The 21,428-nt window shown below is 36.2% G+C and overlaps 1 protein-coding gene and 1 non-coding gene across 2 annotated transcripts; both read right to left on the reverse strand.

The window, feature by feature from the left end:
• Positions 1-1,965: 1,965 nt before the first annotated feature.
• On the reverse strand, positions 1,966-15,402 carry atp6v1c1b (ATPase H+ transporting V1 subunit C1b). The gene is made up of 13 exons (XM_012868658.3): positions 15,221-15,402; positions 13,649-13,840; positions 13,501-13,568; positions 13,299-13,384; positions 11,087-11,181; positions 10,614-10,705; positions 10,371-10,469; positions 9,514-9,582; positions 8,657-8,749; positions 6,891-6,984; positions 6,041-6,138; positions 5,499-5,622; positions 1,966-2,826 (listed from the first exon to the last, which is right to left on the reverse strand). The coding sequence occupies exons 2-13, from the start codon at positions 13,778-13,780 to the stop codon at positions 2,728-2,730; spliced, it is 1,149 nt and encodes a 382-aa protein (XP_012724112.1). The 5' UTR covers positions 13,781-13,840; positions 15,221-15,402; the 3' UTR covers positions 1,966-2,727.
• On the reverse strand, positions 14,696-14,767 carry trnag-ucc. Its single transcript has one exon. It is a non-coding gene; the product is annotated as a tRNA-Gly (tRNA).
• Positions 15,403-21,428: the final 6,026 nt, after the last annotated feature.

Consider the following 21,428-nt stretch of genomic DNA (forward strand, 5'->3'; position numbering starts at 1 on the left):
ATGTCAGATCGACAGATTCGACTTATTTAAAAAATAAATTGACCAGTATGAGTTGTAGGAGATGGCATTTTATTAAAATGTTTTGGTTTCCTGTCCGACGTTGACAACTATTTTGATATATTTTGTTAGTAATTCTTTCTAAAAGCCCAACAAATGTCATGAAAAGCTTCCCAATTTTTTTACAACCTGCCCATTAACTACTTTTGTTCCAGCTAATTGGAACAAAAATTAGGCTTTTGTGTTCAAAAGCCTAATTGGTTGGAAGCCTGCCTAATTTGACAAAACTGACTACACTATTGCTATATATATATATATATATATATATATATATATATATATATATATATATATATATATATATATATATATATATATATAAATAAAAGTAATAAAAAACTTTTTAAAGTGTGCCCCCCTAAAAAAATGGAATGCCCCCCCTGTGATTTGTTTCTGCAGCCGGGTCTGTAACCGTATATTCATTAGGGCTGTGCATACAAATCGATACAGAGATTAATATCGATCTTTAAAAAAAAAAAAAAGATTTAATATTGATATTCTGGCTTTCAATATCGATATACCTCCCAACCCCTAGGGGGCATTATTAAGTGCCTTCATCTCTAAAATCAGACGTTAGGGCACATTTTTGGTTTCTGTGATACGTTAGATGCATTAAACCAAATGCACTTTATTTCAATAAATTGAACATAAATATAATATTTTGCTGGTTTTGTTGATTGGATGACTGAGCATTAATTTGAAAGTAATAAATATTGATATTGGAGTCAAATCAAAGACTTGATTGCAGACTTCCACAGTTTCAGACTTGTAAAAGCTTTCCTCTAGTTATCCAAGCCAAAATATTTAGATACCCTTTCCCCCCTAATGTTGCTAAAATTATAAACCCAATAATCTACATATTTTCTCTAGATTGGGCTGGATGTATTGTCACCAATCTGACTGAAACTGCAAAGCTGGTCCTCGATTCAGGACTAGCTAATCATCGTGCACTGTGCAGATGAAAAGGAAGACGAAATAAAACATCTGCACAAGTCAATGTTAATTTACGTCCCAACCACTTGTACTGATGTCATGCTATCTCATACTTATGCACGTGGAGTTTGACTTTGGTTCAGGTGAAACTAAAACTTTATCAGCAACAACCATTCTAAGTGGGTTTGATGTAAAACAAATTGGGAATATGCAGAAAATCCACTCATACCACATGGAGCACACTTGAGGGTCTTTGATGCTATGTTTCTCTGCAGAAGGACCAAAGAACCTTGTTAGATTGCGATCTATATGATCTATCTCAAATTTCAGGACATTTTGAATAAAAACCTGGTGTTAGAAAAGAAAAAAAAAGCAAATCATTTGGACTTTCAGCTGGATAATGATCTAAAACATATGTGGCAAAACCTTGAAGGTGTTAAAGAAAGTTTTGGTGTTTTTTATTCTCTCTCTTTTGCTTTTGTTGTAACTTTTTTGCATTTCATGTATATATTTGGGTTACCGTATTTCCCTCATCTTTACTAGTAAAAGCGCATCAGAAATGTGTACTGAGTGTGTAGTTTTTTGGACTATGTGTACTAGCAACATCAAAAGAACCAAACTATCCTCACTGCTATCAATTGCATAAAATTTTTTTAAATAATTAAAAAAAATATTGAGAACACATGAATCTCCCAGAACATTCAGTTTGCGTTCATTATTAACTTCAAGGCCCAATTTGCAAAGGCTTAAATGCCTGTTAAAATGACAAAGTATAATTCATTGACATTACCTGTAAAATATCCTCTATGCTGAGCAAATATTCATCCATCTGTCGTCTGCTTATCCACGCATGGTCACAGGGGGGCTGCTGCTTATCTCCAGTGGTCATTGGGCAAGGGGCGGATTACATATATTATCAATTCTTACTGCCAGAAAGTACAATCAAGTCAGTTACTCCCAATAATTTTACAATTCTTTTTAATTACTTATTCATTTGTAAGTTTTATTCACATCACAGTAGGCGTATGTGCCTAACAGAGCACAAAAACTGGATATATTACATATTGCATTTATTTTCACGTCAACTTTAAATAGGGGGTTCATTTGTCGTTCATACCAACAATACAGCATCAGCACAACATTAATGTTGGAGTTTTTCATAGAAATCAGTGGAGTACACAGAAAGCAAACATTGCCCCGCTGTAAACTGATCAGTTTCAGTGTTTCACGGCTCATACGATAAAATCAAAAAGAAGGAATGCAGTGGTTGAATTGTGCATGTAAACATATAATACCAAAGTGGGACAAAATAAAACACAACACATGAGAAATGTTTGCTTATTCTGAGGCATGAATAATCACTGTTTTTAACCGTATCCTCATATGTCCCACATGCGTACCCATTTGTCTGTTTATCTGTTAAAAGGACACATATTTGTAGGGAATAAGGGAACGTCACCAGTGCTCCTGAAAGTAGACAGAGAGCCTACTGACAAACGACAATGAGCAAACAACATAAATATGTTGAGCTGACGATTTTTCTATTCTTACAAGAAAGACCTATGTGATCTGTTGACTTAGAGACGTACAGGCAAACATCCAAATCTGAAAACCTCCAAAAAAAAATGGTAAACAAACAGGGAAAATAGGGCAAAAGCCAAAAATAAATTAAAGCCTGTAAAAGTAAGCATGTCACATCAAAACATTACGACATATTAAAAGGTAATGGCCAAGCTTTCAGACTTTGAAATCCAGTAGATTGCAGTCGATCTTGTAGTAAACGTATGGGTAGTACTCCTGTTGGCTCAAATTCAGACCTGGGATGTCCATGGCAGCCTGGATACAAAAAACAAAGTTCAACTCAAAGTCAAGCTGCACCTAAATCCTAGAAGCTTTCACTATATAATGCATTCTTTTCTTACTTATATGAATAATCTATTGTAATAATATATGAAACAGGTGGCTTCATTCAACCAATCACATGATCCGCTCAGCATTTACTTCCTGGGGTAAATCCCTCTGGTGTCCAAATATCTGTCATGCTTTAAGTAAAAGTACACATTGCCTTGCAAATCATGTATTTCACAACCAATTGTAAGATTTCTCATTTTGTCACGTTACTGCAACAAACCTTAATGGATATTATTGGTTACATGACACAGAAACATATAGCATGAAATAATTGCCAAGTGGAAGAAAAAGAAGACATTTTTCACAAATAAAAATCCGAGAATTGTTGCAAGCATTTTTATTTTCTGCCTCCCTTAGTTTAATAAAATTCGGTGCAACAAACAGAAATCACCCAATTAGTAAACGGAGTGCATTTATGTGGGATTTAATCTCAGGACAAATGTAAACTGTTTGTTAGAGACCATTAGTGAAGAAACAGCATCCCGAGGACCAAAGAATACAGCAGATAGGCCAGGAATAAAGTTGTGGAGAAGTTTAAAAGCAGGGCTTGGTTATAAAGCGAGGAAGCGGAAAGAGTACAGATCAATCCATCCGCAGAAAACAGAAAGAACGGCACCCTTCAGGATATGGCTGCTCACCTAACCTTCAAAAACCTCACTAATCAGAGAAGAAGTCAAGAGGCCCGTGGTAACTCTGGAGGAGCTGCAGAGGGCCGCAGCTCAGTTGACAAGACAACTATTTGTTGTGCACTCTGCAAATCTGCCCTTTCTGGAAAAGTGGCGAGAAATCCATTGTTTGAAGAAAGCCATGATATTCTGTTTAGAGTTTGCCACAAGAGACAGGCCAGGTAGGGGACAATGCAAACATTTGGAAGAAGGTTGTTTAGTCAGAAGAGATCAAAGTTTAGCTTTTTGGCCTGTGTAACAGAAAACTAACACTGCACATCCCCATGAACGCACCATCACTGCAGTGAAACATAGTTGTGAGCACAGCATCATGGTGTGGGAATGCTATTCTTCAGCTCAGACAATGAAGTTTGTTAATCCAGATGAAAAGATGGACGGAGTTATCACAGCACAACCCTGGAATAAAACCGGCTGAGTAAGGCTGAGGCTCATCTTTCAGCAGGGCTGTGACTTTAAGGTACAGCCAGAGCTACAACAGAATGGTTTAGATCAGGCGTGTCCAACGTGTGGCACTGGGGCCATTCGTGGTTCCAGTACTGATTCTGTGTGGACCCCAAACTGCATTTGAAGAAAGATTTGGCCCACCAGCCCAGGTGGCTGATGCAGATGACACCATTTATTATCAAATTATTACAGACAAGTTAAAATCTCACAATTAGAGGTTTATACATCCCTTTCAGACTGAAAATCTGACTAATTGATTTAATTACAAAGATTGTATTTTGTAGAGTAGGTAATACAAATTCACAACAATCTTTTTATCGTTCATTTTTTGGCTCTTGAGTGCTTTTGACTTGACAATTGTGGTCCACATGTCAAAAAGTTTGGACAGCCCAGGTTTACACTGCAAAAACAGATCTAAAAATAAGTAAAATTTTCTTAAAGTTAGTGTATTTGTCCTTGATTTGAGCAGGTAAATAAGATTATTTGCCAATGGAATGAGTATTTTGACCCTAATATAAGATAATTAGACGTCCTGCACTTGAAATAAGATGATGGAGATGAGTTGTTCCTATTTTAAGGTAAAAAATCTTGTTCCATTGGCAAATCATCTTATTTACCTGCTCAAATCAAGGACAAATACACATATTTAAGAATGTTTTACATATTTTAAGTTCTGTTTTTGTAGTGTAGATGGAGGGAAACCCATTTGTTAACACAGCCCAGTATGACTGGGCTTGAGCTGATTCAATTTCAACCTCCAGATGTGCAAAGTCTGTTGAGACATAACCTAAAATACTTGTAGCAATGATTGCGATTTCTGGTGCCTCTAAAAAAGATTCTTCCAGAGGGAGCGAATACAAGTACATAACACTATTCTGATTTATTTTTTTAATTTTTTTTTTTATCATGTTAAAAATCATCCATCATTTTTTTATAGTTCACAATTATGCACTGCTCTCCACTAGTTTTTCACTTGAAATCTCAACAAAATTCATTAAAATTTAAGTTTGCACCAAAATGTAAGAATGCTGAAGGAGTGTGAATACATTTGCAAGGCATTATGTGTGGTCCTAATGTGAAGTTGCTCTTTAAATCAGCAGGTCGGTGGTTTAATGCTGGGCTTCTTCCCGGTAATATTAGCACTCAATCCCAAAGATTCACAAACTGGGCAAATCAAATGATGGGCTCTATGTGTGGTCTTAGATTGTTTAAAAAGGCTTTGAAGGGATCAGTTTCTTATATTTGAGACACAAAGGTCTCATATATCACTAAAAATTGAGAAGCACCCTGTAAACTGAGTAATTATTAAATCAGTTTGAATTTAATCGTTGTTCATTTTAGCACTAAGAATAGAAAATATGCAGGACTGTATCGTACAGTTTGGAGACGTCTCTATGCAGAGCAGCTTACATAACACTGAGGTCAATCATCTCATCAGATAACCCATTAGCGGCGGCTGAAACTTACGTCGATGACTGCAGCACTGCTGTCCAGGTGTTTGTACAGGTCGTCCAGCACCTCTCGAAGTTTCTTCATGTTCTTCTTGTTGGGCTGAAGCAGCATGGCCTGGAAGTTAACCGGCAGCCCGTATCTACAAAAACGACCACAGATGGAGGTCTCCGAGTCACTGTGCACTTTTCTTTTCAAATTCAATGCTTTTATCAACCCAAACATCACAGTTCATTTCGGCACATTTGAAAACAAAAATATAAAATAAAAGAGCACTAGCTATTGTTACAGAGGTCAGATCTTTTAATATTTCTCGGCTGCAAATCTAAATAAAACAGAGGGTAGGGAACAACTCTTCCACAAAAAATGTGTTTATATGGAAAAAAGAAAAATAAACAGGGTTCAATCTTGACAGGTATGAAAGTGTTATCTTGTAGAAATAGGAGATATTAAATAAAGTCTCGGAACGCGGTCATTTTTCATTCTCTTCTTTTTTACCCGAAAAATACAAGAATTAAAAAAAAAAAATCCATGCTTTCCCAAAAACAACCAGCTCTCACCTCAATACTGACTCGACAAACACACGCAGAGCTTTAATGTGAATCCATGCGATGAAAGCCTCACTGAAATTCACCTTCAGCCATCGCACCAAAGGGCCCTAGATTGACAAAAAAAGAGTAGTTTATTACTGAACTAAAATATTAAAATGTAGCACCCTTTTACATGTATCGATACGGCCTGATAAAATATGAAAAGCTTTTAAATAGATCCTTCTTTTTATTGCCGTAGAATAATCTTATGAAAAATGTAGAAAAAGTAAACCTCTAATATGAGTCATTTTATTCAGTGCAATAAGAAAAAAAATATTTTGATACCTTCTCTAAAATCGCTGTGGCATGCCTAATAATTCCCATGAAAAGAAATATAACTGGGGTTACTTTACTGTATGTTTCTAAGATTATCGGGGTGTTTAGGAACTTTTACTTTGTAATCCACCACTTCCTGTTTTCCAGGTGTGTAAATATAAGACACTCCTTTTGCTTAGGCACTGTTAAAAATGGAAAAGATAAGAGAGCATGCCATTTAGGTAATGCAGATGTGTGTTGAAACTCATAAACTTGAAATTATTGCTAGGGGTAGGCAGAAAGCAATAATCGCGGGGTACCGCAGCAAAACCCAAACTAAAAACAGAACATTCAGGAGTTTTATTCAGCTATGACTATCTGGCAGAAACCTGAAAGTTAGGTCTGATAAATAATTAATTAAATGAAAGCTGATCCTCCTTAAAGCTGCAGTGGGTGAATTTTTCCTCCCCAACATCAGATGTTCATGGGGGTAACTACAGAAAGCATGGAAGCGGGGACGGTCCCCCACTTTGTCACAGTGCATGTGGATGAAAAGCGGTCGTACAAACTGTTTCTTCTTGTCTGTGGACAAACGGGTCATCTCCTCCTTGTCCGCTTTCATCTCCTCCTCATTGTACTGGAACTCACGCACTGTAAACCTGATCCAGAAAACACAGCAGAGAGCCGGACAGGAACGGTGAGGAAAACAAACAGAAGTGCAGAAGCGCGCTTTCCCACTGCCTGTTGAATGGACGTAAACATAAAATAAAGGGATGGTGTACAATGGAAGCCCACTGTTCAGCTAATTTGGGAAGGTCAAGGGTGGATAAAATTAGGGGTGATGCAAAACCTACTTCAGCCGTCACTAATAACGTGTGTCTATTTAGAATGAATGGATTCGTGACGGATATAGCAACAAGTTTCATTACAAGAACAACTAAAATAATACATGAGGATGGGAAACAAACAACAGCTTTAGTTGAAGTGTAATAGTTACAAAAATAGTTTACAAAAGCTATAAAAAAATAACTTATAGAATAGCTACAGATGTGGACAAAGCTGTTGACACCCCTGAAAAAAAATGCAAAAACGTAAATTTCCCTTAATTTCTTTATCTTATTTTTTATTCACCATTCAATTAAGAGAAAAGAAACAGTGCAGCATTAATTTCTTACAGCTACAAGTGTTTGGTGTCTGTAAAAAATATTCTGTTAATGATATACAGGGCAATAATGGAGTCATTAGTTATAGTATCACTTGCTGGTTTGGTATTCTGTCGAATAAAACAGAGGTCTAGATTCATAATCTGCTGAAGATCGTACCACAGTGCAGCCACTTCCCTTTCTTGTTGCTGAAAATAGACTAAAAAAAAAAGTTTGTAGACCAAGGAATTAGAAAACAATCAACCCTTTTTTATGTTTCAGATCTACAGCAGTTTACAGAACCCTTTTCAACAAAAATACAACACTGTTCTCCTTATATATAAAATACAGGTGTTCTTCAAAATGTGGGTCCTGGGACAATATCAGATTCGATTTGGCCTCATGGTATGTGCAATTCAATACAATGTTATTTATATAGCGCCAATTCACTACTTATGTCATCTCAAGGCACTTAACAAAGTGAAATTCAATCAAATCATCCAGACAGATTGGTCAAAAAGTTTCCTATCTAAGGAAACCCAGCAGATTGCATCAAGTCTTGACAAGCAGCGTTCTCTCCTCCTGAAAGAGCGTAGAGCCACAGGGAAAGTTGTCTGCATTGTACATGGCTTTGCAGCAATCCCTCATACTGAGCATGCATAAAGCGACAGTGGAGAGGAAAACTCCCTTTTAACAAGAAGAAACCTCCAGCAGAACCAGGCTCAGCGTGAACGGTCATCTGCCTCGACCTCAATGTTCTTTTTTAAAGACCCAATAAACATATTTTTTAGAATTAGCTCCCAATCTTTGCTGCAGTTCTGTACCAGCCAATTCTGAAGATGTTTCTTCACTCTTATCCACTTCCTCACTGTGCACAGTGGCAAAAAGTATGCTTGGGCCCTGTCCAAACAACTCTCAGTGGCTAAAACAAATTAGGCTCATTGTAACGTCATATTTATACCGCAGGGCAACAGAATGCTGCTCATTGCATGTTAGAAATACCTATAAATACCGATCAACTTAAAAAAAAGTTGCTTTCCTTCTAATTTGAGATTTTTTTTTTACCCGCGCCTACATCTACTAAACTTAAGGATTTGATATCTCTACATTTCTCAGTTAAAATACTGCAATATAAGGGGGTGCCACTGTGTCCGTATCTTTGTTTGACAGGTTAATCAGGAGAACTTACTTGTTTTCTCTGGCTTTGTGTTTGAAGTCGTCTACAGCCTTCCTGAAGAGCGTGACACTGAATAGACCGCTGTCGTGGTCTTCAAACAGCTGCCTGCGCAAAAAGAGAAGAAAATATGTTGAAGCTAGAAACGTACAGCAGGTTTGGTACGTTCCAGCGGGTACTCGACTGAATAATGCCATTTAACTTCAGACTCTTTATTACATGTTCTTCTAAGCGGCTCAGCTTGATTAAAAAGGTTAAAAAAAAAGCTACATGTGGCTCAGCGTTGTAGGTCTTTAGGAAAAATGAGACAGAAATGGCCTGTGCTGACGAATCTAAACCAAATGTTGCTATTGCTTCTTTCTGAGCCTCATAAGACACAAGATTTAGGGAATAAAATCAAATTACACCAAAAATAGATAATTTTTTAACATTAAGATCTACCCAAAACCTTTGTGCATCTTTGAGAAGTCGACGCAGACAAAGTTGTCAGAAAGAGGAGAATAAACCAACGGCAGCATCACTCTGGTGGGTGGGAATTGACGCACAGTCAGTACACACCACAGTAGACCCAATTTCACTCCTGGAATAAGGTGTGAAATTGGTTAAACAGGTTGTTCATGTACGTTATTATTGATTTACTGTTTTTATCCATCCATTGAAACAATTTCCCAAGGTTTGAATTTCTAATTGAGGACTGTTCAGTCCGTCATCTGAAATATGACACAACAGACAACTCTGGAGGAGCTGCAGAGATCCCCAGCTAAGGTGGGGGAATCTGCAAAGATTAAGCACAATTCTGCAAAGAACAGCGGGTCGACAATCCTCCACATCAATATGAAATATTCATTATAGCGGATCTAAAAGGGACGTACTTAGTGGAACGAGGTACAACCATTTCTGCCAGCGTCTCATACGTCTTCTGCCAGTCAGTGTAGTTTGTCCTGGTGAGAAAGAAAGAAAATAAACACTATGTTTTTTACACTACAACAGAGGATAAACATTTTTTACTTTGTTTTGTCCAGAAAATACAGTGCAGATGCATCACAGTAAAAAAATTAAAAAAAGGTCCATGGGAAAATGATGGATAAATCCTGTTAAATGGGACAACAGCACCATCTGCTGTTTTGATTTGTACTTGCAGTTAGTAGTAAGAGTGGCAAGGGATTCTGGGTAATCCTCAAAGCAACGGCTTCACTTTAGGTCTCTGTGTTTTATTGATGATGAGGATCATGGCTAGCTAAAAGTAACCTACGAGAGAACGTGTTGTGTCCACAGGCAGTAAACATTTTAGGTACGTGTCCGACTAAAAATATTTTTTATACTGTTGTTAATATTATGTTGTTGAAAAATGCCTGTTGTTAGAAACCATCATCGTTATAAAATTTATTTAAATGTTATAAAGTGTAAAATGGCTTCTGGGCATTACTCAGATCTACCGCTTCACTGCATTAAGACACAGAACGATAAAAGTCACATTTTGACCCATTTGGTTGGGAATTGGGTGCCTGAAAATTTTTTATTTTTTAAAAAGAGGGTGCATCAGAAGAAATTTGAGAAACCACTGCCTTAATGCAAAGTACTGAAAGCAAAATAACTGATTAAGGGAACAAGGGTGTTAGCCATGATATAAAAAAAAACAGCAAATCTTCACATCTTCCACATCCAGTTATAGAAATTCAGAATATTCTCCTAATAATGGTAACACAAACAATATTACAGATTTTCCTACTTAGGGACGACCACCAGCATGGTAATCAAGTACTCAGAGTCCAGCACAAAGTCCTCCTTCTTCACTATGTCAGCCAGACTCCTGGTCAACAAGCTCCCTCTGAAAGAAAGACACAAAGTCACATCAGACTGCTTGCTCTATCCTATGTTCTCCAGCTAATGCTCAGGATAATCTGAGCATTTTTGTTCCTTTCTTTTAAGATGTGCAATTAAAAGATAATAACAGCAGCGGAAAATCCCTCACGCATTCTTCCTCTCCAGATTCTGCAGGTTTCCCTTCAGGTTATTGTAAGCGGAAGCTCTGGCCTTCAGGTCGTTGTCTATCTGAGTCACTTGCTAGAAACCAGTTGGGAGACAGTAAATGACATGTACAACATAACTGTTTTCAGAAAACCTAAAATAAAAGCGAATAACGTAATTTTTAAGACTAAGCTTCAGTGCCAGCAGTACGTTTACGCACAGCTTTAATTGTGAAAGACTTGAGCTGCAAAAGAAATGCAAGACTGCAATAATAAAACTCTTTGTTTCAAAACTAAGGTGAATGCACCCTAAAGATGACCTCTAGAAAAATGGTACTTCAATGCTTCTATGTTAATTACAGGTTTAAGCAAAGTTGCCAACTATAAATATTACATACATACTTCAAAGAAGTTCCATTTCTTTCAGGCATAACGCACAAAAGCCACCTAATATGTAATAAAGGTGAGCGGATTTTACCTTGGAGATGATCTCACAGATGTTTTTCAGCGATTGTTTGATTGGATATTTCGCCATGTCCCACTGATATCTGCTGATATAGGTGACCAGGTCGACTGCAAACCATATAAAAGCCGTCAGCATCTAAGAAGTTCACTTCTATGGATTTTGCTTGCTGATCATAATATTTTATAAGAGAAGGGCTTTGCTTTATTACTGTTTAATTACACTGCCCTGCAAAAGCATTCACATCCCTTCACCCTTCTCCAATCTTGTTACAACAGGTGTGTAGAGTAGCCAAAAATGGTACTCAAGTAAGAGTAGCACTACTTCAAGATATTTTTTACTCAAGTAAAAGTAAAAAGGTGTCAACCAAGAAATTACTCAAGTAAGAGTAAAAAAGTATTCTGTAAGAAGGCTACTCGAGTACTGAGTAACTAATCATAACAACTGATGAATTAATGATTAAAAATTATGCAATAACCGGACACACAAAAATGTGAGGTTGCCTGCAAATTCTAATATTTTAAATACAAAAGATACACAAAAGATACTAAAAACAAAAGAAACACTTTTGTATTTCTTTTTTTTTCCAACATAAAACTTAAAAGCAATACTTACAGCAGGTAATGTATACAGTATGTTAAAACAGTGCAACGTATTTCTATTGACAATATATTTACTGTAAGTTCATTTGACCTCCAAATGGCTCAATGAGCTCAGCAGATAGAAAAATAACATTAAAATAACAAAGTTTGTGTACAAACAAGAAGTCTCACTTTAACATAAACCCTAGGTTATGTCTCTCTGGTGCATTTTTGGTTAAAACAAGTCTGTTCTTTATCCATGAAGTTACTCGCTGTAGGTAGAGTAGCAAAAAAATGTACTCAAGTAAAATAGTGATACTTGAGTAATAATAATATTCACATAAAAGTAAAAAGTACATTGCAATAAAACTACTCCGAGAAGTACATTTTGCTCAAAACGTTACTCAAGTAAATGTAACTCAGTAAATGTAACTAGTTACTAGCCACCTTTGCTTGTTACAGTCGAAAACCTTAGTGCATTTAATGATATATGGTTTTCAAAAAAACATTCACAAATATTAGTACACCTTCTGTGTGGTTTGTAGTAAATTACAAACCTTTCCATGACTTTCCTTAAGCAATAAGTTTCAAAAACACAAACCTAAAAGTTGTTTTGTGTTTTTGTTTTTTAACCAGATTTTTGGAGCGCAAAAAATAATAGCTGTCCTGTTAACAGATTCCCCGACCTTAGCTGGGGATCTCTGCAGCTCCTCCAAAGTTGTGTCATGTTTCAGATGACGGATTCTACAGCCCTCAGTTAGAGATTCAAACCTTGGGAGATTGCTGTTTTTTTCACATATTTTCCCCTGAACTGTGTCCCTTAGTCTTTCTGGTGCGTTTTGTACACTCTGGTTCTCTAACAAACCTCTGCGGCCTTCACAGAACAGCTGGGTTTATAATGAGCTTCAGTTACTCTATCTACTAATTAGGTGACTTTGTTGCACTGAATGTTATTAAGCATAATGTGACCATAACTGTAATAATTAATGTGCAATAACCAAGGTGCAATAATCTATTTGATACACTGTCCTACAACCCGTGCAATAATCCTGATGTAGTGACTTCTGTTGCTATCAATACCTGAACATAAGTAAGCCCACGTGTATGTACAAATGTATACAATGTATATGCACGTATATACGCGTAGGTACGTATGTATGTAGGCGCATAGATATATGTATATATTTAAGTATATAGACATGTTTATATATATAGACCACTAAGAATGTAAATGAGACATCATCTGCCCATTCCTATTTCCTTTTTTGTATTTTTTAGTATTCTTTTTTGATCCATTGTACATATGAAGATTCACTGTATATAACTGAATGCACCTTCCCTACTCTGCACCTTCTTGTATGAGCCGATGTGACGAATGAATTTCTCCATTGCAAGATCAATAAAGACTATCTTATCTATCTTATCTTATAATAAGAATAAAAAAGGCTTAATACAACACACTTCACACTTATCTGTTAATAATCAGCTATCTTTTCCTATTTAGCTTCATAATTAAGCACAACGTTGTGTTCATCTATCACATAAAATGCCAACAAAATACATGGAAGTTTGTGGTTGTAACATGACAAAGGGCGCTTTCAGGGCTTTGAAAAACTTTTGCAGAGCTGTATGTTAATGATGTTTACCTCCGTTGGCCAGTAGGTTCTCCTGGACTTTGTCTCTGCTGTCCTCCAGAACATCAGCCATGTACTGAGCAACCTTCTTCACCACACTGAGCAAGGGGTTAGAAACCAGCAGAGAAAAGAGGTGGGAATAAAGTTAGGTTCTGAACTGAGTTAAACTAAGCTTAGTACCAAAACGACACAAACCCAAAGTGGCAGAGTTTACCTTTCCACGAAAGTGTCTAGCTTAGCGAGCTCGTCTGACAGGCCCACCAACACGTCAAGGGTCCCAACCTGTTAGATTGTAAAATTAAGTAAAGCATGCAAAATGTGCAACCATACAGAAAAGCCATAGAGTGGACCTTCTGCACTACCTTAAGGTCTGGGATGTTGAACTTGTGGTTGGTGGACAGGTTGTTGGCGCGTGTGGTGGCCACCATCAGCTTGTCCCAGGTCTGCTGGCAGGTCTTGTCTCCCGGAGCCGAGATTAACCAGAATTCTGTCATGGCTGCCCAAAAGTAAGTTTATCCACCCGGCCGCTGGTGTAGGGAAGTCACTGAGGGAAGCTTAAAGGGATGAATGATAAATATTAGATCTGAAATAGATATGACTGATGAAGCAGACAAGTGTCAGTAATACGCTGCAGCTAAAGTAAACAAGTCAGGTCTTCTGTACAGTGAATACAAGAACACCTGGAAATTGGACAAATGTATGTTGAAAAATGTGCCTTGGTATAAAAACATAAAAAATAATATTTCTGCAGCTGTGAAATTGTAGAAAGTCAAGTGATAATTAAGGCAAAGGTATAATCAGCCAGACATGTAGCACCATTTAGACATAAGTAGAGAGTAGGATAAGTATCAAGCCAAACAACAGGCCTAAGATGCTCCAACAGGACTAGTTATTTGTAAATGCATCTGGATAACCTAAAAAGTACAACTGTAAGAAAACATGGGAATTTTGTTAGTATTTGCATGCCTTAATAGTCTAATTATTTAAGCGTAGGGATACAGGTGCCCAATGGAGGAAGAAGAATGGAATTCATTCATTCATTCATTATATGAATTACAAAAAGGTAAACAAAAATAAAACGTAAATAAACATTATGATCCCTGCCACCACCCCTTTTGATTTATGTGTTATACTTGTCTTCACTTGTCTGCACAAAAAAAGAGCATTGTTGTGACTTATTATAGACCAAAGTAAAATAATCATCTAAATACAATAAAAACATGGAAGGTCTGCCCCATATTAGAAAATTTGTTTAAATAAATCTCCACACCATTGATAGGTCAGTGTGTGCTCAATCAAAGCCACAATTGTTTTTATGAGTCATAAAAATAGTTCTAAAAAAAATCTGAATTTGAGGCAAAAAAAAAGAGAGCTTGGGAGATTAACAAAATTATAATTTGGGAAAACGATGCGTTGGCCGGGAATCGAACCCGGGTCAACTGCTTGGAAGGCAGCTATGCTAACCACTATACCACCAACGCCTGTATACAGCCCTGACCGGGATGGTTTCAGTCACTCCATCCTGTAGTGAAATTAATTATATGTATAAAGATTAATCTTTATATGTATAAAGATTTAATCTTTTTATCATGGTCTTTCGTCATCATCAAACACTTCATGAACTGTTCTATAGTTACAAAGTGTCCACAGAACTGCATACTGCGGAAAAAGACGAGTCTGCTGATTTACGGTCATATGATCAGTCTAAGCGGTGAAGCGTTGCTAAATAGTGATCCTCCATTCAATTAAACAGGGTGAACACCACATGACCAACGGAGGGCTCCTCTTCAAATTGAAGACAGCTCTCGATGCAAAGGAAAAAAATGAAAGCAGCTGAATAATTTGCTTCATGTAACGACTGCTGCCTGCTGTTGTTTATCGCTGCAGCCTCACGCTGTCACGACACTGATAAATGGAGGATTTTGTGCACTTACCGATGAGCCTGACGGTCTCAGCGCAGCGTTCACGGGCTCTAACTCCGTAGAACAGACACAGCTTACCATATATGAAGCTCAAAATAACAGGTTTAACATTCACAGGTCCTTCAACTGAGCATCTCGCTTGCTGTCAGCTGATCAAGGAAGAGGTTCTGCGTCTGCGCCACCGCTCCCTGCACACTGCTGCCCTCACGTGGTCAAAAAAAGACAAGCAACGAACTGCTTCTTCTTCGTGGACTTTATTTGGTGGTTGATAAAAAACGAAAGGTGTGCTTTACCGTCACCTACCGGTATGGAGTGTGGTGCGGAATGACTGTCATCTACTCCTATTTCATTTCATGCTATCCTCAGCTTCTATTAATCATCTTTGTTAGTTTAAAAAAACTTTATTAAAATTCTGAGAATTTTACTTTCTGAATCTTTCTGTAATATGTTTATCACATTAAATGTTTCTTGAATATTTCCTAAATCTTCTATCATTTGTCTTCTTTCTTTTTCTTACCTCCCATATTCTAATATAACATGTTCTACTGAAGGGTTGTCCAAACTTTTCGGTACATGAACCAAAAGTGTCAACTCAAAGGAACTCGAGGGCCAAAAAAATTAACAATTTTTTTTAAAAGCAAAAATAAAAATTCTGTAATTTTTTTTTAACTGCTCTACAAAATATGATTGTTTTAAATCAATAAATTGGTCAGATGTTTTGTAGAAAATGAATGTGGAAATCGTCGTAGATCCAAAGGTAAAAAGAGTTTTGCTCATTTGTTGTATTAAAAGGTGGTCATCTAGTTTGCAAATTATTTTGAATAATTTAATTTGACTCTTTGACAATAATAAACTTAACTATTTTTGTCTAGCAATATAAGAACAGCATTCTTATCTGCTTTCTGAAAAACTTTGCTGTAAATTTATAATTGCTGATCTTGAAACTGAACACACCATTGCTCTTAGTGGTTTTATTTCCTCTATCCACTGAACTGCTATTATCAAATAAAATTTAGCTTTCAGCTTTTCTTGCTTTATCGGTGCTGGTTTTAGCTCAGCTTTATGTGTCTATCAATTTTCCATCTTTTAATTTCCCAATATAAATTTTTTCTACATTTTATGCTTTTTTCTTTTTCATTTTTGTATAAGCTTTATCAGAAGTTGCACTTTATTAAAAAAAAAAAAAAAAAAAACATAGCTGTCAAGACAGCTACAATGAAGACATCTACGGTTACAACCAGAAGTTTATAGATACAGTCTCCAGAAAGAGACATCATTTCCCCCTTCACTCAAAATAAATCAGAATAAATATTTCTTGTTGTAGGACACGAAAACCAAAATTGATTCCTTTTGCTACTTTACAAAAAACAAAATTACACAAATTATTTTTAAAGAGTTTTTTAATCACTTTTTCAAATGTCAGAATTTTAAAATACATTTACATACATGATAACAGTTCAGATGGTGTTCTTGTGCTTGCAAGCTTTGCCCCTTTTTCCTCCAATTATAATGGTGGTCATTATGGTCAAATACTTTAATATTAAAGTCATCAGATCACAGGGCATGGCTCCAAAAGTTAAGGTGTTTATAAATGTGCGTCTTTGCAAACTGTAATCTAGTTTGTTTTGGCTTCTTCCTCTCGGTACAGAACATAACATGTATTTTTTTTTTTTTTTCAACAGATGAACGTGGCACCTTTAGGTTTCACTCTGTCAAATTAAACTGACAAATATTTAAGTTTTTTGTTTTTGTATCTTAGTTCCATAATTCATTATACCTGAATCCATGAGAGCATATGACGTCAGCGTGACTTTTTATAAAGCATTGAAACATTTGTAAAAGTACTTGTACTTTGTGCCTTATTAGCTGCTGCCGTTAGGGGGCAGTATTTGTGTAGAAATCAGAGCTGTTTGTATTCTGTAGAGATCCAAACGTAACCTTTGATGACCTTTGATAATAAATAAATAAATAAATAAATAAATAAATAAATAAATAAATAAATAAATAAATAAATAAATAAATAAAATTTAAATAAACGACAATTCGTATTTTTATTTGGATTTATTTTTTTGGATGACAAACGTGACAGAGAAAATGCAATGCTGTCTTTGTTAAGGACAGTGTAGATGTAAATAGTAAACTACTAAATAATTACTTTTTTTTCTTAAAGAACACTAAAATCATGTAACTTTGACTTCATTAGGACTGTTTCAGCAGAATGTTATAATATGTTTTCTGTTAGAAGAGTTTCTTATCCGACTATATCCTTTGCAGCACCAGAGGTGGGTCGAGTAGCCAAAAATGATTCTCAGGTAAGATTAGCAAGACTTCAATATATTTGTACTCAAGTAAAACTAAAAAGTAGCCAACCAAGAAAATACCCAAACAAGTATTCTGTAAGAAGGCTACTCAAGTACTGAGTAACTCATTTGACATTGGATTTCATATTTTAAAAATATGTAATCGGCCAGGCAAAACATAAAATGATGCACAACATCTGGTATTTTAAAAACCCCCAAAAAAAAAAGATGCACAAATTACCATCATTACAAAATATCAAATTCAGACGGAAGAGAAACTTTTCGAAATTGTCTATTTTTTTAAACATAAAACTTAATGTATCTGCACTATATTGCCAAAATTTGTCAATCTGCTTTTCCCTGTACATGAACTTTGATGACATGCTATTCTTGATCTATAGAATCAGATTTATTGATGGATCCTCGCCCCAAGCAATAGCAACTTCAACTATTCTGTAAACCTCTTCCTCAGGGTTCCTAGAAAGGATTCTTTGAAAGTTCTTAGGATAAAATTGGTTTGGCATTTTTGGTTAAAAGAAGTCAGATCTTTATTCTGTGAAGTTACTCACGGTGGGTAGAATACCCAGAATTTTGACTCATGTAAAAATAGGGATATTGCTTAATAATATTACTCAAGTAAATTTAAAAAAGTAAGGTGCAGTAAAACTACTTTTAAAAGTAATTTTTTTTTCTCCAAAACTTATACGTAACTGAGTAAATGTAACTACGTGGTTACTACCCACCTCTGTGCAACACACATCATTCTTTTTTTTCTTTTTTTCTTTTTTTTTGTATGTGAAACTAATTATTTATCCTGATTTTGGTTTCTATCTATTACTTCCGGCTCCAAATAAAAACTATTTTCTCAGAACCGTGAATGCACTTCAATAAAAGTGGAACCGGAGCATAAAATTGGATTTTCTCCACCATCCTCATGTGAATATTAAAGCACATTGCTTACTTTCCTGTAAAAGTTGTGAAAACAAGCTTTTATATCCGTTACAGGAATATGTAAAACAGCAAGCGTTTGAGAAGTAAATAAATTAACTCGAAGTAAGTTAAATCCCAATTATTGTATGTCTGCACGGAATGCTAAACAAGTAGGCACCCTTCTTTAAAAAAAAAAAAAAAACTTGCAGTAGGACTTTCCTTGTTTTTCATGATCTTTAGTGCCTATATATATGTCAGTGTTGTTGAGTTAATGTTGGTGCCGTAAAACAAAAATAAGGACATTGGGCCACCCCACACAGTCGCAGCGTAGCACAAAAACAGAAGTCATATGACCGTAGCAGATGCAGGTCAAGCTTTTCTGCCTGACTCAACAGTGTGTGGTCTACAGAATTTATATAACACATCATGCTGCATTAGAAATGTCTCTCATCAATCTGGATTATCCAAAAGGGGTTAGCTAAATCACTGCAAACAACAAAAAGAGACATGGAGCGGAAAAGAAAGCAAAGAGTTAATAAATTAAAAAAAAGTAACACATTTTAATCTCCCACATTCCAGGACACACGAGCAGACAGACTTTAAACCGAAAAGAGGTTTGAAAAACTCGTAATCAGCTGGTATTGCCTGATCCTATCACAATAAGAGAGCTTTTGGCTCTTTGACTCTGACAACTTTCTCACAAGCACGTCTTAACGCTCACAGGTGCAGTCTGAAGAAAATCAGTAAGAAATTAGTGCCTTTACATTTTGGTGGGTGTGGTGAGTTGTTATGACAGTATAGCAAGCTGTACAAACCTACCTGGGAAAACGCTGAAAGCTATGCAAAGGCGGTTTGAGCAGGTTTGCACTCACAGCCTCATTCTTGTACATTATTGCCTAATCCTGTTGCAATGTAACAAACGGGACATGCTTCCCTGCCCTGTGAAAGTGTCTGTCATGTTCCAATGAAGGTCTTCCGTGTAATTCGTTGGAGTTTTATTGAATAGAACAACAAGTTGCACATTATTTGGCAAGTGAAAGCAAAGGGATGCATGCTTTACTTTTTTTCTTTCACAAAAAAAATCTGAAAAGTAGTCTGCATATGTATTCACTCCCCCTGGGTCCAGGTAATATTTAGGGGAACTGGTGCCACAGAATCTGTGAAGAAACTGAACTTTTTTTCCCTTTTGTTTTTTTTTTTTTTTTCTTTTTGTAAAACTGTGTTTGCCTTCACTGTTGCCTCTTGGCCAGGTTGACATTATAAATGAAAACTAATCCTCGGTCTTCTTGCCTGGTTGAATAAAAATGAAATGAAATGGAATCAAATGAAATAAAAAAACAACTAAAGCTCAGTCAGATTGGATGAAGAGCATTTGGGGAACATGATTCTCACTTTGATTTTGGTCTAGACTTTGACTAGGCCAATATAACACCTATATTTTGTTTTTAAAATAAACATGGCCCATTCAGGCTTTTGGAAATTCTTAATTGCTAGCTCTCATTGTATGCACTGCATAAAAGGTGATCACCAAGTCTCACTGTGGGGATGATGTGTTCAAGTTGGTCTGCAGGGTCAGTTTTTCTCCCCACATAGTGTTTCACATAGATACTGGTCGCCAAATACAATAGAATACACTTTCTCGGTTGGTCAAGGTTGGTCTATTTATATATATATATATATATATATACATACATATACGTTTTTTTTTCACAGATGAAGCAGATTTCCAAATTCTTTCAACCAAATTTTAAAGGCAAGGGGATTTATCAGACCTATGACAGAAGTATCACCTTTCTGGCCATGGCTCCATGACAAAACCTGCACCTCTTTCAGGTCTCTCGCCCAACCCGGTTCAGTCACCCCAATAAAGGTTTGCTGCTCAGAAAATCAAACCAATGCTTCCAAAAAAGCGGAGCTAAAGTTCCCTGGTCCCTTGAGCATCTAAGACAGAGCAGAGAAACATCCTTATATATTTTTCTTTCAATTTAGTGGGGGGTAAATACAACCTATATGCCACTTTGAATTAAGTCAAACTATGTCTGGCATTTATAGAACTATAGTATATGTTTTTAATGCATTTTTGCTAAATGTCATCAGTGATTTACACCTTGAATTCTTTCTACTACGGCTCTGTAAAAGTACCTGATGAAGGACTGTGTATATTTTATAAAATATTGTACAGGTGAAAGACAACACCTCTAGTGTATGGTTCCATAAGGATGAAGCTGTGGAGGATTGAATATCGAGGTATCATTTCATAATGTGGAACAGAGGCTTTGATAAAACGTTACAGTGGTAAAAATCTAAATTTTTTAAATTTTTTTTGGAGATCAAATTTAATCTTTAGTTGCTGAGAAGATGCTAGATGTCTGACACGGTTCTTTCTTTTTCCCTGAACATCTCAATTTTCTCTGTTTAAATACCCTCACTTTCTTGCAGACAAAATGGCCGCCAACGGAATCATCCATAATCAGGTAAGCCTAAACAGTTTATGCTTGAACTCACTTATGCTACTTTCTATTAGCTTTACCAACAACTTTTAAAGTATGACCATAACATTATAAAATTAAATCCACACATAATGAACCTACACAAGGCCTACAGTTGATTATATACAATTTAAAGAGTTTTCCTCTCCCCCCGCCTCTTCACTTGGTCCCTACCTGTGCGTCAGCTCCAAACAGGAAGCTATAATTACAGGAAGTGAGGCAACGCTTCCTCCTGAAACATAGCTATGTAAGGTAAATTCACCAAAAATAAAATGCACAAGTTAAATGATCAAACAATAAATACAATCCGGAATTGTGAATTGATTTAACCTAAGATGTAATAGTAAAAAATCTGTGAAAATGCAAAACATGAACAAATCCAGGATAGTATATGCTTGCAGACTACAGAATAAATAAGATATGGCTAAATCAAGCAAACAAGAATGTCACATGAAAATATATAAATTGAGACAAATGGAGTTCTCACCCACTTTGTCACAG

Source organism: Fundulus heteroclitus, chromosome 13, assembly GCF_011125445.2.
Source record: "Fundulus heteroclitus isolate FHET01 chromosome 13, MU-UCD_Fhet_4.1, whole genome shotgun sequence".
Taxonomy (NCBI): Eukaryota; Metazoa; Chordata; class Actinopteri; order Cyprinodontiformes; family Fundulidae; genus Fundulus; species Fundulus heteroclitus.